This window comes from Callorhinus ursinus, unplaced genomic scaffold (genome assembly GCF_003265705.2).
Source record: "Callorhinus ursinus isolate GAN/ISIS: 27379988/994484 unplaced genomic scaffold, GSC_fseal_2.0 scaffold25, whole genome shotgun sequence".
In the NCBI taxonomy this organism is placed as follows: domain Eukaryota; kingdom Metazoa; phylum Chordata; class Mammalia; order Carnivora; family Otariidae; genus Callorhinus; species Callorhinus ursinus.
The window spans coordinates 8,650,878-8,668,032 of record NW_027397087.1 but is presented as its reverse complement, the minus strand read 5'-3'; the positions used below and the strand labels follow the sequence as shown (position 1 = coordinate 8,668,032).

The window sequence follows — 17,155 nt, the reverse complement described above, 5'->3', positions numbered from 1 at the left end:
ACAGGACACAAAAATAAATAAATAAACAAACAAACAAACAGGACACCAAGAGAACAGGAAAAAAAACAGAAAAATTATACTTCATCAAAATTAAAAACTTGCTTTTGTACAACAAAAGACACTATCAGAGTCAACTCACACAAAAAAGAAAAAAATTTGCAAATCATTTACTTAATGGATTAACATCTATTACAAATAACTGTCACAATAGAATAATAGAATAGAATTTTAGAGATGTTTACAAAAAACTGTAAAATGTACTTAATGTCATTCAACTGTACACTTAAAAATGGTTAAAATGGTAAACTTCATGTTATGTATATTTTACCGCAACTTTAAAAAACCCACAATAGGGATGCTTGGGTGGCTCAGTCAGTTAAGCATTTGACTTCGGCTCAGGTCATGATCTTAGAGCTCTGGGACTGAGTCCAACATCCAGCTCCTTGCTCATCGAGGAGCGTGCTTCTCCCTCAGCCTGCCTCTCCCCCTGCTTGTACTCTTGGCTCTCTCTGACAAATAAATAAATAAAATCTTTAAGGGGGGGGGGCTCCTGGATGGCTCAGATGGTTAAGCGTCTACCTTTGGCTCAAGTCATGATCCCGGGATAAAGTCCCACATCCGGCTCCCTGCTCAGTAGGGAGTCTGCTTCTCCCTCCTCTGCCCTTCACCCTGCTTGTGCTCTCACTCACTCGCTCTCTCAAATAAATAAATAAAATCTTAAAAAAAAAGTTTAAAATAAAAACTTAAAAAATTTAAAAACCCACAATACTTTGCCACTACACATTTAGGAGAATAGCTAAAATGAAAAAGAAAAAATACACTAAACCTGGTAGGGATGTTGAGCAACCTCAATTCTTACTGATTGTGGAAGAATAAATTGATAAGACCATGTGAGGACTTATACTAATGCTAACCATATGGGGCACCTAGGTGGCTCAGTTGGTTAAGTCTGCCTTAGGCTCAGGTCACGATCCTAGGGTCCTGGGATCAAGCCACACGTAGAGCTCCCCACTCAGTGGGGAGTCGGCTTATCCCTCTGCCCCTCCCCCACTCATGCTCACTCTCTCTCTCAAATAAGTAAAATCTTAAAAAAAAAACACATATGTATACCCTATGATTAAGCAATTCCACTTCCAAATATATGCTCCAAAGAAAGCACTCATATGTAAACCAAAACTAGAATATTCATAACTGCACTATTTATAATGGTCACTGAATTATAATGCAAACTATCCAAATGCCCATTACCATTAAAATAACTAAATTGAGGTATTATCTAAAAAGTGAACACTGTAGATCAATGAGAATAAAGCAATCTACAACAATATGAACAACATAGATGAATCTTACAATGTAAAGCTAAAAATGGCAGACACAGAAGAATAAATACTGTATTATTCCTTTTACATTAATGGAGGCAAAATATGTGTAACATTAGAAGATAATGTTCATCCTCTTGGGGAGGAAGGAAGGACAACTGAAAGAAGTCTTTAGAGGGGCTCCTGGTGTGCTGATGTATTTTTTTTGTGATATTAATGCTGGTTATATGATTATGTTCAAGTTGTGTAAATTCATCTAGCTGTACTGTATGTATGATATGTATCACATTTCAATTTAGTAAGTCACACAAAAATAGAGAGAAAATGAATGTTGAAACAGAGAAAAGGTAAAGAAAAAAAGTGTTAAAAAGTTAAATTTGGTGGCACTATGCAGGAGAGACTAAAGAGAGAAATATAACAGATTCGCACTGCATGGTATCTGCCCTCAGCAGCTCATTCCTGCTGGGTGTTCAAAAGACAGTGCAATAGAAACTCAGTATCTGGTTGGTTCTCTTGGCTTCATGCATAGATTTAGCTTAAATGTAAGTAATTTCTAGTCATGGGGTGCCTGGTGGCTCAGTCGGTTAAGCGTCTGCCTTTGGCTCAGGTCATGATCCCAGCATCCTGGGATCGAGCCCTACTCGCTTCTCCCTCTCCTCCCCGCTTGCACTCTCTCACTGTCTCTCCTCTCTCTCTCAAATAAATAATAAAATCTTAAAAAAAAAAAAAGGAAGGACTTTTATTTGCCAACTAATGTCAGAATACTGGTAATAAGGACATAAACAGGCTGATCAATCTGTTAAGTGGATCACACATGACCTTCAAGAGAACAAGTACAGTAATGTGACCAGGAAAGGCAGACTGCAGGGGATATTAAGAAAGAAATAAGTGAGAAAACTCAAGCAATGGGTGAGGATTACTCATTCAACAACACTAGCAGGGGGCGCCTGGGTGGCTCAGTAGTTAAGCTTCTGTCTTCGGCTTGGGTCGTGACCCCAGGGTCCTGGGATCAAGCCCCGCATCAGGCTCCCTGTTCAGTGGGAAGCCTGCTTCTCCCTCTCCCACTCCCCCCGCTTATGTCCCCTCTCTCGCTGTGTCTCTAGCAAATAAATAAAAAAAAAATCTTTGAAAAAAAAAGAACACTGGCCGTAAATAAGAGAAGGGAAGGCGGAGTAAATGCTAATGGAAAAAGACAACTAAGTCGTCTTAAAAAAAAAAAGAAAAGCAAAGAAAAAAAGAAATGGTAGAAGTAGAAAGAAACTGAAGATCCTGGAAAGAGAATAATGTAAAAGCACCATCTCTCACTAATAAGAAACTCTAATTTCCAAAGGATAAATAAAATACTCTCCCCTAAAACTATGCTGAAATATATCATTATCTTAGACAGAAACACACCGAATTAAATGACAAGTTAAAGATTTACTGCTAGGGCGCCTGGGTGGCTCAGTTGGTTAAGCGACTGCCTTCGGCTCAGGTCATGATCCTGGAGTCCTGGGATCGAGTCCCACATCGGGCTCCCTGCTCAGCGGGAAGTCTGCTTCTCCCTCTGACCCTTTCCCCTCTCATGCTCTCTCTCTATCTCATTCTCTCTCTCAAATAAATAAATAAAATCTTAAAAAAAAAAAAAAAGATTTACTGCTAATTACTCAAGGTAATGAAAAATCAAATCTGAGTGTTCACAAATGGTATTTCTAATATTCCAGAAGTTTCATTTCACTGACACTATTCAGGTTTTGGTTAAAGTACACAAATTCAAATATCTACTATCTATCTATGGAATATCACTCTAGGATTGAGGAATCAGTACCAGGTAAAACAAGATCCTTAACTCTCACAAAGCTTATAAGCTAGTAAGAAGGGCAGAGTATATACTAGCCAACCCAATAAGATGATAGTTGATGAATGCTATAAAAAAACCCTAAAAGACCAAAACAGAGAAATTCACTAAAAATAAGATAATCGATCTAAAAAAATAAGTATGAGACTAGACCTGAATGATGAGGGGGTACCAACAGTATAAAAATATGCAGAAACACTTAAGGCATTAAAAGCAGAGGGAATGGACACCTGGGTGGCTCAGTGGGTTAAGGTCTGCCTTCAGCTCAGATCATGATCCCAGGATAGAGCCCCACAGCAGGCTCCCTGCTCAGCGGGGAGCCTGCTTCTCCCTCTCCTGCTCCCCCTGCTTGTGCTCTCTCTGTCAAACAAATAAATAAAATCTTTAAATTAAAAAAAAAAGCAAAGGCAATTTGAAGAGAAAGGGGGTGAACTGAGGTGGCTGAAATGTAGCACACTCAGAAAAGTATGGTACAAGATTAAGTCCAAAGAGATAAAAGGCAAGGAGCCTTTAAAGTATAATAGTAAGCCACTGGGGGCGCCTGGGTGGCTGAGCCATTAAGCATCTGCCTTCAGCTCAGGTCATGATCCTTGGGTCCTGGGATCAAGCCCCGCCAATGGGCTCCCTCCTCAGGGGGAAGCCTGCTTCTCCCTCTCTCACTCCCCCTGCTTGTGTTCCCTCTCTCACTGTGTCTCTGTCAAATAAATAAAATCTTTAAAAAAAAAAAAAAAAACAGTAAGCCACTGAAGAATGACATAATCTAATTCACATTTTTCAAAGAACACTCATTCGGCTAAGTAGAGCATGGATTGCGGGGGGGGGGGAAGAGAAGCAACTGGGAAACCAGTTAGATGGTATGCAGTGGGGATGATGTTTTGGACCACCATGTTAGCAAAAGAGATAGTACAGAAGTCATTATGCTCATATACTAAGGGTGGAGATGTAAGTGGTTTTAAACTTGTTATCGAATTTGGCAATTAATCAAATTTTAAAACCTGTGTACCCTTTGATTCAGGCAGTTCCATTCCTATGAAATCTTTGTATTTGGAAAAGTGTCCAAGAACACGTGCATGAGAAATTTTACTGCTACATTTGTTATAGTCAAACGAACAATCTCAAGGTCCATCAAGAGGCCTGATTAAGTTCATTTTATGGATACCAAACGGCCCTTTGAAAATGCTTAACGTATGATGTTCACTGTTGCGATTAAAAAAGGATTCTAGGGATGCCTGGGTGGCTCAGTTGGTTAAGTGCCTGTCTTCAGCTCAGGTCATGATCCCAGGGTCCTGGGATGGAGTCCTGGTCAGGCTCCTTGCTCAACGGGGAGCCTCCTCTTCCCTCTGCCTGCCACTCCCCCTACTCGTGCTCTCTTGCTCTCTTTCTCTCTCTGGCATAGATAGATAGATAGATAGATAGATAGATAGATAGATAGATAGATAGATAAAATCTTTTTAAGGGGCACCTGGGTGGCTCAGTTATTAAGCGTCTGCCTTCAACTCAGGTCATGATCCCAGGGTCCTGCAATCAAGCCCCGAATCGGGCAGGGAGCCTGCTTCTCCCTCTCCCACTCCCCCTGCTTGTGTTCCCTCTCTCGCTGTGTCTCTCTCTGTCAAATAAATAAATAAAAATCTTAAAAAAAAATAAAATAAATAAAAAGGGATTCTGGACTACAGAACACTATCTCACAAAACCATTTCATAGAGCACCTGGGTGGTCCAGTTGGTTAGGTGACTGCCTTTGGCTCAGGTCATGATCCTGGAGTCCCGCATCGGGCTCCCTGCTCAGCGGGGAGTCTGCTTCTCCCTCTGACCCTCCCCCCTCTCATGCTCTATCTCATTCTCTCTCTCAAATAAATAAATAAAAAATCTTTATTAAAAAAAAAACATTTCATATATTTCTAATTTTGATATTTGTGACTTAATCTTTTCTTTCCTATTAAGTCAGAATGGTTCTTCTCTCTAATAATGTCATTCTCACTTGCATTCTGATGTGGGGGAAAAAAGGTAATGAATGACTTCGGCTCAGGTCATGATCCCAGGATCCTACCTTTTCCCATTTCTTGGGGAAAAATATACGTGCCAGTGACTCCAGGTACACCCATGTCAGTGTTCAATTAGCCAATCAAATGTAAAAACAAATAAAAACTATGCCATACTTGGAAAAGTTGAAGGATCTGTGAGTGTTTAAGGTTGGAATTATGTAGAAAGTAGTATCATTAAGGCAAGAGTTATTTTGGCTGGGGCCTAGAAAAACACCTGAAAACAACAAAAGATGGTCAGTCACGTTTAGTTAATGCCTAAATAAAGGAGAACTGAACTCTCGGCGGGATATAAAGAATTTTTTGTCCAAATGTTTAAAGGACCGTCACGTCAAACAGAGTATGGGTTGATTCTGCCCTCTACAACTACAATCACCTTAAGAAGAAAAAGTAAAAGTGGGGGCAAACTTACAAAAAAGGGAGCACAATGATAAAAAGATACAAATTTCAACTTACACAAAATAAGCAGTGATCCATTAATGGAATTAGCTGCCTCAAAAATCTGTGAAACCAAAACAGATAAAAACAAAAAAGACTATGTGTTGACAAAGATGTGGAAGAGGACTCCTGTACATTGTTGGTAGAAGTATAAATTAGTATAATCATTTTGAAAAATTCTGGCACTATCTATCTACTAAAACTAAAATACAGCAATTCTATGCCCCAGCAATGTAATCATATTTCAGTGGACTGAGCAGAAAAGAGCCAAGGAATTAAAATATATATGTATGATTTTTAAAAAACTTTTAAATCAACAAATAGGAGATTGGCAAACTTTTTCTGTAGGGAGGAAGATAGTAAATATTTTAAGGCTATGCAGGCCTCACATATAGTCCCTTTTAAATATTCTTATGTACATACAAAACAGGCTGTAGGCCAGATATAGCCAACACCTGCCTAAAAATAATCTGAGCTCCTAAAACAAGCATTTGGAGACAAAGTTTGCATATAGCTAAATACCATTTTCACAACTGAAAATAATGCTATTTCTTGGAGGATGCACTTCAAGTTGTTCCTTTTTTTTTTTCCTTTTAGTGACAGATTATGCATTTGTAAATCTGAACCATTTTCTTGATCCATTAAGATCAAAAAACTCAACCACATTAACACCAAAAAACTGCTTTCTGTAACAAAGAAATACACCTGACCCTTTCAGCTAACAAACTCCTTCTCACCCTGGCCTCCAAGGTAATTTTAAAAATAAATTCTCTGGGGCGCCTGGGTGGCTAAGTCAGCTAAATGTCCAACACGACACCCTTGATTTTCGCTCAGGTCATGATCTCAAGGTCCTGGGATCGAGAGCTCCGTGTAAGCCCCCCCCCCTTAGCAGGTAGTCTGCTTGAGGATTGAGGATTCTCTCCTTCTCCCTCTGCCCATCCCCCCAACTTAGGCTCACAAGTACCCATGCACTCTCGCAGTCTCTCTAAAATAAATAAATAAACGTAATATGGGGCACCCGGGTGGCTCAGTCGTTAAACCGTCTGCCTTCAGCTGGGGTCATGATCCCAGTGTCCTGGGATCGAGCCCCGCGTTGGGCTCCCTGCTCCTCAGGGAGCCTGCTTTTCTCCTCTCCCACTCCCCCTGCTTGTGTTCCCTCTCTCACTGTGCCTTTCTCTGTCAAATAAATAAATAAAATCTTTTAAAAATAATAATAATAGTAAACAAATAAAAGTAATAAAAATAAATTCTCCATTATCTAAGGATAGATTAAACTCCTTCTGGATAATGAGCTTAAAAATACTGATAGTGAACTGTTCAAATATTTTTTGTGTTGAGTAATAAAGATGATTAGACTATGGTTGGAAAATCAGTTATAGATGACATTCACTAGTTACAACTATTAAAAAAATACTAGAGTCTACACTGTCTGATATTAGTATAGCCAATTCTCTTATGGTTACTGTTCAGATGCAGTATCTTTTCCCATTATTTTTTCTTTCGACCGATTTGTGTCTCTCAATCTATAGTGTTTCTCTAGAAAACAGCATTATCGTTGGATGTAGTTTTTTTATCCAGCTGACAATAACTCATAGATTTTAGAGAAGAGTGCTTTTTGGGGCACATGGGTGGCTCAGTCGTAAAGCATCTGCCTTTGCCTCAGGTCATGGGTCCTGGGATTGAGCCCCGCCTTGGAGACTCTGCTCGACGGGAAGCCTGCTTCTCCGTCTCCCACTCCCCCTGCTTGTGTTCCCTCTCTTGCTGTCCCTCTCTGTCAAAAAATAAAATTAAAAAAAAAAAAAAAAACTACAGTGATAAGCAAAAATTGAAAAGAGCACTCACTCCAAAAACGTCCTTTAGAAAAAGCGAAGCACTAACTTGTCCATAAACAAGTCAAGGGGAACTCATGCGCATGAGGATTCCAAACTCAAAGAATAGCAATAGTTAACGAGATACAAATTAAGTGAGAAGGAAAAGGAAAAGTACTGGGCTGGGATTTAGTTCTGCCGCACTTGTGTTCTAACATTCCAAATAAGGCAAGTTTCTGATTTCTAGTTCCACATGGAAGAAGCTTGGAAGTTGCCACTATGTCCTAAGCAAGTAAAATGCTAAACAGACTGAAAAATCAACTTTTCCTGGATCTGTAAGATAGGTGAAGACACAGTGCAAACTACTGAGATAGACAGGTGGAATACAAGGGGGTCCTGGCTTTAGTGCACCAGAGACTAACAAGTAAAAACCATCTTAGGAACCAGTGCCAGCCAGGGTAGAAAAACCTGAATTGTAAATGACAAATTGCTAGAAGCTCAGTGTTAGTAAGTCTGAAAGTTAAAAACTCCAGTGGAAAGAAGATCTCCCTCACTTTTTATGAGTTTTATCCCCAGGAGCTAGACCAGGTTCTCACAGTAGATATCTCCTCATGGAAAACAAAAACAAAAACAAAAACCAGCAGGGCAGGGGGAAGCACTCTGTTCCTAACAGTGAGGCCTGACCTCTAGGGAAAGTAGTTAACAAGAGCCTAACCTGCTAGGGTTTTATCAGAGCCTAACTGACCTAAGCGAACAGAAATATCCAAAAGCTGCTACTTTGAAAAGATCAATAAAATCAATAAGCCTCTAGGGGCAGCTGGCTGGCTCAGTAGGTAAAGCATGTGACTTCTGAATCTCAGGGTTGTGGGTTCAAGTCTCACCTTGGGTGCAGAGATTACTTAAAAATAGTATCTTTTAAAAAAAAAATCAATAAGCCTCTAGCCAGGCTTATAAAAAAAAAAAAAAAGAGGACACAAATTAATCAAATATATAGGAGTGCCTGGGTAGCTCAGTCAATCAAGCATCCAACTCTTGGTTTGGGCTCAGGTCATGATATCAGGGTCCCGTGATCAAGCCCCGTATCAGGCTCCGCACTCAGCACAATCTGCTTATCCCAATCCCTCCCTCTCTACTCATTCTGCTAGCACATGCAGGCATGCGTACACACACGTTTTCTCTCAAATAGAATCTTTAAAAAAAAAGTATATAATGTGATAATGTTATCAGAGGGGTATCACTATAGATCCCATGGACATCAAGAAAATAATAAAGGAGTGACACCTGGGTGGCTCAGTCGGTTGAGCATCTGCCTTTGGATCAGGTCACACTCCTGGGGTCCTGGGATCAAGCCCCACATTGGGCTCCCTGCTCAGGAGAGAGCCTGCTTCTCCCTCTTCCTCTGCCCCTCCCCCAAGCTCGTGCGCGCGCTCTCTCTCTCTCCTCTCTATCCCAAAAACATAAAATCTTTAAAAAAAGAAAGAAAGAAAGAAAATAATAAAGGAATACTATCAACAATTCTTTGTCCATAAAGTTGACAAACCAGATGAAATGGACAATTCCCTGAAAAAAACAAACTGCCAAAACTAAGCAAGAAGCAGGCAATCACAATAGGGCTATATCTACTAAAAAAATTGAATCAATAACTAATAACCTTCCAAAACAGAAAGCACCAGGCCCAGATGGGTTCACTAGTGAATTCTCCCAAACATTTAAGGAAGCAATTTTATCAATTCTCTACAACCTTTCAAAAAATTTAAGTAGAGAGAGTACTTCTTAACTCATTCTACAAAGCCAGCATTACCCTAATACCAAAACCAAACAAAGACATTACAAGAAAATGACAACAAAACAATAGCAAATTGAATCCAACAACATATAAAAAGAATTATACACCTTTACCAAATGGGATTTATCCCAGGTATGCAAGGCTGCTTCAACATTCAAAAATCAATTAATGTAATCCATCATATTAGCAGCCTTAAAAGGAAAAAAATTACATGATCATATAAATAAGTCAGAAAAAACATCTGACAAAATCCACCACCCACTTACAATAAAAACTCAGTTAAACTAAGAAAAGAAGGGAATTTCCTCAACTCGACTGAGAATAACTAAAAAACACTTAAAGCTAACATCATACTTAATGGTAAGAAAGCAGAAGCTTTCCCAGTAAGATCAGAAACAAGGCTCGTCTCACGCTCCTGTTCATCACCATACTGGAAATCCTAGTTAATACAATAAAACAAGAAAAGGAAATAAAAGGAATACAGATTGGTTGGGGAAAAAGAAATAAAACTGTTTTTGTTCACAAATGACATGATCATCTAGGTAGAAAATCCAGAAGGTTGACAAAAAAGGTTCTGGAACTAATAAGCTATTATAGCAACACTGCAGAAAATAAGTTTAATATACAAAAGTCAATCACTTTCCTATATACCATCAATGAACACGTGGATTTGAAGTTAAAAAGAACTGCAAGTTAAAAACACAATACTATGTGTATTATCACCCAAAAAAATGAAATGCCTAAGTATAAATTTCACAAAATATGTATAGGATCGGGCACCTGGCTGGCTTAGTCAGTAGAGCATACTACTCTTGAACTCGAGGTCATGTGTTCAAGCCCCACATTGGGCACAGAGCTCAAAAAAAGAAAAAAAAAAAAAGCCACAAACAAAAAAAAAATAGTACAAGATCTACATGAGGCAAATGATAAAACTCAGATAAAAGAAATTAAAGAGCTAAACAGATAAAGATGTGATACACACACATACACATTCTGGAATATTACTCAGCCATAAAAAAGAATGAAATATTGCTATTTACAACATAGTGGATGGAACTAAGAGCAAATTAAAAGCTAAGTGAAATAAGTCAGAGAAAGACAAACACCATATGATTTCACTCATAGGTGGAATTTAAGAAACAAAACTGATGAACATAGGGGAAGAGAAGGAAAAATAAAATAAGATAAAAACAGAGGGAGGTAAACCCTAAGAAACTCTTAACTATATGGTCGCCTGGGTGGCTCAGTTGGTTAAGTGACTGCCTTCGGCTCAGGTCATGATCCTGGAGTCCCGGGATCGGGTCCCGCATCAGGCTCCCTGCTCAGTGGGGAGTCTGCTTCTCCCTCTAACCTTCCCCCCTCTCATGTACTCTCTCTCTCTCAAATAAATAAAATCTTTAAAAAAAAAAAAAAAAGAAAGAAACTCTTTAACTATAGAAAACAAACTGAGGGCTGCTGGACGAGATGTGGGTGGGGGGTGGGGTGATGGGTATTAAGGAGAGCACTTGATGTAACGAGCACTAGGTGTTATATGCAACTGAGGAATCACTAAATTCTACCCCAAATAATATGTTAACTAACTTGAATTTGAATAAAACCAAAAAAAAAATTTTTTTTTTTTAAGATTTTATTTATTTGACAGAGAGAGAGACACAGCGAGAGAGGGAACACAAGTAGAGAGAGTGGGAGAGGGAGAAGCGGGCCTCCTGTGGAGCAGGGAGCCAGATGTGGGGCTCGATCCCAGGACCCTGGGATCATGACCTGAGCCGAAGGCAGACGCTTAACGACTGAGCCACCCAGGCGCCCCAAAACCAAAAAAAATTTTTAAAAAGCTAAATAAATGGAAAGAGATTCCATGTTCATAGACACACTCAATATAGTCAAGTCGGCAGTTCCTCCCAACTTATCTATAGATTCAATGTAACCACAATCAAAATCCCAGGAAGTTATTTGTGGATACTGATAAGCTGATTCTCAGGTCATACGAAGAAGGAAAAGACCCAGAATAGCCAGCACCCAACACAATATTGAAGGAGGGAGAAGTACAAAGTTGGGGGGCTAACACTTCCCAACCTCAGCTTACTATAAAGTTAAAGTAACCAACACAGTTGAGGTATTGGTCAAAGAATAGACAAATAAGTCAATGGAACAGACTAGGGAGGCCAGAAATAGCCCCCCATAAATATAATCACCTGATCTTTGATAAAGGAGCAAAAGACAATACAACAGAGCAAAGATCATCTTCTCAACAAATGGTACTGGAATGGCAGGACACCCACATGCAAAAACCTGAATCTAGACACACACCTTCCACCCTTCACAAAAAATAAATGGATCAAAATGGATAATAAACTGAAATGTAAAACACTAAACTGTAAGACTCCTAAAAGAGATCACAGGAGAAAGCCTACATGACCTTAGGTATGGTAATGATTTTTTAAATACACCACCAAAGGCAAGATCCATGAAAGAAATAATCGATAGGCTGAACTTCATAAAAATAAACTGCTCTGTGAAAGACAGTATCAAGAGAATGAAAAGAGAAGCCACAGACTGGGAGAAAACATCTGCAAAAGCCAAATCTGACAGATGGCTGCTCTTCCAAAATATTCACACACACAAAAAAACTCTTAAAACTTAAGAAAAAATCTAATTTAAAAAAATGGACCACAAGGGGCACCTGAGTGCGGTTAAGCGGCCAACACTTCACTTCAGCTCAGGTCATGATCTCAAGGTAGTGCGATCAAGGCCCACACCAGGCTCCCGGCCCCGCACTTAGAGCAGAAAGTGCCTCCTTGAGATTCTCTTTCTCCCTCTCCTTCTGTCCCTCCCCCCACTCTTATGCTAAGTAAATAAATAAAATCTTTAACGGGCGCCTGAGTGGCTCAGTTGGTTAAGCGACTGCCTTCGGCTCAGGTCATGATCCTGGAGTCCCGGGATCGAGTCCCGCATCGGGCTCCCTGCTCAGCGGGGAGTCCGCTTCTCCCTCTGACCCTCTTCGCTCTCGTGCTATCTCTCATTCTCTCCCTCTCAAATAAATAAATAAAATCTTTAAAAAAAAAAAAAATCTTTAACAACAAAAATGGACCAAAAACCTTAACAGACACCTCACCAAAGAAAAAATACAGATGGCAATTAAGTGTATAAAAAGATGCTCCACACTGCATGTCATCAGGGAATTACAAATAAAGATAATGAGATACTACTATACACCTATTAGAACTGCCAAAATCCAGAAAACTGACATCAAATGGTGACAAGGAGGTAGAGCAAGAGGAATTCTCATTCACTACTGCTTGGAATGCAAAATAGCTCAACCACTTTAAAAGACAGTTTGGATGTTTTTTACCAATCTAAACATACTCCGACCATACGATTTAGCAACACACTCCTTGGTATCTACTCAAACCATCTGAAAACTTAAACACGAATGTTTATGGGAGCTTTATTCATAATTGCCAAAACTTGGAAACAACCAAGATGCCTTTTAGTAGATGAATAGATAAATAATGGATGTCCAGTACACCCAGACAATGGAGTATTATTTAACACTAAAAACAAATATGCTACCAAGCCATGAGAAGACATTAAGGAAACTTGAATACAAATTACTAAGTGAAAGAAGTCAATGAGAAAAGGTTACATACAGTATGATTCCAACTATATGACATTCTGTACCAGGCAAAGCTATAGAGACAATAAAAAGATCAGAAGTTGCCAGAGGTTGGGGAGGGAGGGGAAGGATTAACAGAGCAGAGAATTTTTAGGCAATGAAAATACTGTATAATTCTATAATGGTACATATAGATCATTACACATTTGTCCAAACTCATAGAATATGAAACACTAAAAATGAACCCTAACCTAATCTATGGACTTCAGATGATTATGATGTGTCAACAATGGTTTATAAATTGTAACGAATATATTACTCTTGTGGAGGGTGTTAATAGTGGGGGATGCAATGTATGCGTGGCAGCAGAAGTTATGTGGGAAATCTCTACACCTTCCTCTCAATCTTGTTTTGTTTTGTTTTTTAAGATTTTATTGATTTATTTGACAGAGAGAGACACAGTGAGAGAGGGAACACAAGCAGGGGGAGTGGGAAAGGGAGAAGCAGGCTTCCCGCGGAAGGGCGCCTGGGTGGCTCAGTGGGTTAAGCGACTGCCTTCAGCTCAGGTCATGATCCTGGAGTCCCGGGACCGAGTCCCGCATCGGGCTCCCTGCTCAGCAGGAAGTCTGCTTCTCCCTCTGACCCTCTTCCCTCTCGTGCTATCTCTCATTCTCTCTCAAATAAATAAAATCTTTAAAAAATAAATAAATAAATCCAGTATTTCCTTTTATCTCTAAGAACAGAAAGGCTATTACCTACCTTTCAGAAACCTCTTGTTTCAGTTGAGGAACTTCACCAAGGGCTGAATCAATATCCATGAAACCAAGAAAGTCCCGTTTTATACTGAGAGAAGGCTTCTCCAAACACTTGCCTGACGTTTCATGACCCCTCGATAAAGGATCTGAATCAGTTAGCTGTATCTCTGACCCCTCACCTTCTGTAAGACGGACCCGCTGACCAGGAGAACTGGGAACACTATTCCCTTCCTGGTCAGAGCTGTTCTTTTGTTTTCCATCTCTTTGGGGCTTACTATTCAGCCCATCATCCCGGAAGCCCTTAGCAAATGGATTATAATCTATTTTCAGCTGGGTAATCTGAATGTTCTGGTAAGCTGTTACTGCAAAGAATTCAGTCTGTGGAAAGGTAAAAGTGTGGACACCAGGGCCATTTAACTGTATCACCTCAGTAGCCTTTTCTGCAGGCACCAAATGAAGCCTCGGCAGGTACCGATGCATAGAGTGCAAGATGATATGCCCTTCTTGGTCCAGTGTATTGTTGGTAAGTTTGAGTTTATAGAAAGAAACTGGTTGATGCATCCAATAATGACCTGTGGAAGGAGATTCTGGATGAATAAAAACCCTCCCCAAAACATGGGGCTCAGCCTTCCCACTTGGTTCCCACCAGCGACCATTCCACTTATAACGATGGTTATCCACAGGAGATATATCCATGACAAGGATATACTTCATATTTGAATCTAAACCTGTTATCCAGTAACGACAATACGGAAACATGCGTCTTCCCTGCTTGGTCAGAATCATCTCTGTGCTTCGATGATAGAATTCATTCCACATACTATTGTTATCCAGGGTGACAGTGATTCCTCCCACAGTACAATCAGCTGGAAGACAAATCTTCCCTTTAGATTTTCCTGGTGATGACACACTGCTAGCCAAAGCACAGGCATCCCGATTAGTAACCAAAATTCCTTGATCAGTTTTGCCATTTCCTGGCTGTTTGAGGATGACAAAAAAGGTAGGTGCTGCTCCTGCCATTGTTCCACCATCTTGATTAGCCAATATAATCTGCTGTTTCTCCTCCATGATTCCAGTGGGAAACTCCGTCATAAGATAACTGTAGTCACCACATAGTCACAGTGGCCTTCCCAGCCTGCAACAAAAAACAAAACCCTTTTAATCAAGTGAATGTTTGTTTTGTTATAAATACAAGAATGATCATGTTATCCCCAAAATATATTCCTCAACTCTTTGAAGACTTTGCTTCTACCTTTCTCTCATCACTGTTAAGGATATTCACTCCAGAATATTTAATATATTTTAAAATTCATTTTAGGATGGAATCTGGGTGGCTCAGTCAGTTAAGCAGCCAACTCTTGATTTCAGCTCAGGTCATGATCTCAGGGTCATGAGATCGAGCTCCAAGTCAGATTGCTTGGGATTCTCTCTCTCCCTCTGCTCTTCCCCCTGCATTCTTTCCCATAAATAAATAAATAAAAATTTCATTTTAATCTAATTACAGTTGACCCCTGAACAACTCAGGGGTTATTAGAACCATAGACCTCCCCTCCCTGCACACACAGGTAAAATCCACATGTAACTTTTGACTCCTCAACAACTTAATTACTAATAGTCTACTGCTAATGGAAGGCTTACCATAATATAAACAGCTAATTAATATATTTTGGATGCTATATGTATGATATACTGTACTCCTACAGTAAAGAAAAACTCAGAAAACCCTAAAAAAGGAAACATTTGCAGTACTGTACTGTAACAAAAAATGGATAAAAGTAGGAAAAGCAAACCAAGTGAGCTACCCAGGCACCCCTAGACTATTTATAAAGATAGGAAAGGAACTAGAAGTGTTGGCTGTATCGAGGGAAAACTGGGAGAATGGGAAAACACGTTCTAAATTTTTACCTTGTGAACATACAACCTATTCAAAAAAGGGTTAAAATTGGTTAACTTTTTTTTAAAGATTTTATGTATTTATTTGACAGAGAGAGAGGCAGCGAGAGAGGGAACACAAGCAGGGGGAGTGGGAGAGGGAGAAGCAGGCTTCCCCCCGAGGAGGGAGCCTGATGCGGGACTCGATCCCAGGGGGATCATGACCTGAGCCAAAGGCAGACACTTAACAACTGAGCCACCCAGGTGCCCGAAATTGGTTAATTTTTATTAAAGTTATAATGAAAAATCCCACATACATTGTATGATTTCATTTATATGTAATGTCCAAAATAAGTAAATCTGTAGAGACAGGAAGCAGATTAGTGGTTGCCAGGAGGAGAAAGGGATAACTGGGACAACTGCTAACGGGTATGGATGAGGTTTCTTTTGGGGGTGACAGAAATGTTCAGGAACTAAAAACCAGTAAAGTGTACTCTTAAAAATGGTAAATTTTATGTTATGCGATTTATATCTCAATAAAAAGTTATAAAGAAATCTCAGGTTGTTATATTCAACTGCTGTGTTCAATTACCTAAATATTCTACAAGATATAAAGTTATCTCCAATTAGCTTTTACACAAAAAGGAAGATGCTACATCACTATTCCTGTTTAAGTGGGTCAGTAATTTTGATTAATCAAATCCATCTTTTATTGGTTCTCATTTTAATTAAAAAGTCTAATTTTATCTTTCATCAGAGCTACTGACAAGTAGCAAAATCATATGATCTGAACCCTACCTCTTTTTAGAGAACTGACCTCATGACCAAAAAAAAGTTCCAAAACTTAAAATATTCACAATTAGCCTGAGGATAATAGATATTTTAAAAGTCAAGACTTCAAAAAAGGTTGGCTACTGTTTCCTATTATGGCTAGGCATAAAAATAGAAATCTACTTCCTTACACTAAAGCAATAATACCCAGAAAAGATGAAAAAAAAACAATCTCTTCTCCGATTTGGAGCTTGCTTTTAAGAGAGAAAATTTAGGGTGATTCTTTCCAAAAGCTGCTTCAGGCTTAAGGCAATTAAGCTTACTGTTTCCTAAAACTAACAAGTTTAGGCAACACCTATCAGAGATTGATAAAGCAAAATTTAAACAGACTAAGAAATCAAAATTAAGGTGCAACTGGGTGGCTCAGCGGGTTAAGTATCTACCCTCCGCTCAGGTCATGATTTCAGAGTCCTGGGATCAAGCCCCATTCCGGATCCCTGCTCAGCGGGGAGCCTGCTTCTCCCTCTCCCTCTGACTGCCGCTCCCCCCTGCTTGTGCTCTCTCCCTCGCTTGCTCTCTTTCTCTCTCAAATAAATAAAATCTTTAAAAAAAATCAAAAGTAAGGCAAATGTAAAAATAAATAGTAAAGCTTAGAGAGTTCACAAAAACTAATACCTCTACAATGGCATATAACTCAAAGAGCGCAAAATCCTGTACTTAGTTCATAAAGTTCAAAGTTTTTCTCACAAACCACCAACTATTTTTGCAAGCAATTACGTAAAATATTCTTTTTAAGTACATTTAAATAGGACAGCTTGGTGGATCAGGTGGTTAAGCATCTGCCTTCTGCTCAGGTCATGATCCCAGGGTCCTGGGATCAAGTCCCTAAAAGGCTCCCTGCTCATCGGGGAGTCTGCT

At 39.5% G+C, this 17,155-nt stretch overlaps 1 protein-coding gene and 1 non-coding gene across 26 annotated transcripts in view; one reads left to right on the top strand and one right to left on the bottom strand.

Moving 5' to 3' along the window:
• The window catches only part of MGA (MAX dimerization protein MGA), a 162,626-nt gene that overhangs the window by 79,052 nt on the left and 66,419 nt on the right, over window positions 1-17,155 (bottom strand). For all 25 annotated transcript variants that reach the window (XM_073876839.1, XM_073876837.1, XM_073876835.1 and 22 more), the window contains exon 2: window positions 13,599-14,729. In XM_073876839.1, coding sequence (XP_073732940.1) covers window positions 13,599-14,686 — 1,088 coding nt within the window. In that variant the 5' untranslated portion in view covers window positions 14,687-14,729. The remainder of the gene's footprint in view (window positions 1-13,598; window positions 14,730-17,155) is intronic.
• LOC112833475 (small nucleolar RNA SNORA8) lies at window positions 1,744-1,901 on the top strand. The gene has a single exon (XR_003210636.1). It is a non-coding gene; the product is annotated as a small nucleolar RNA SNORA8 (small nucleolar RNA).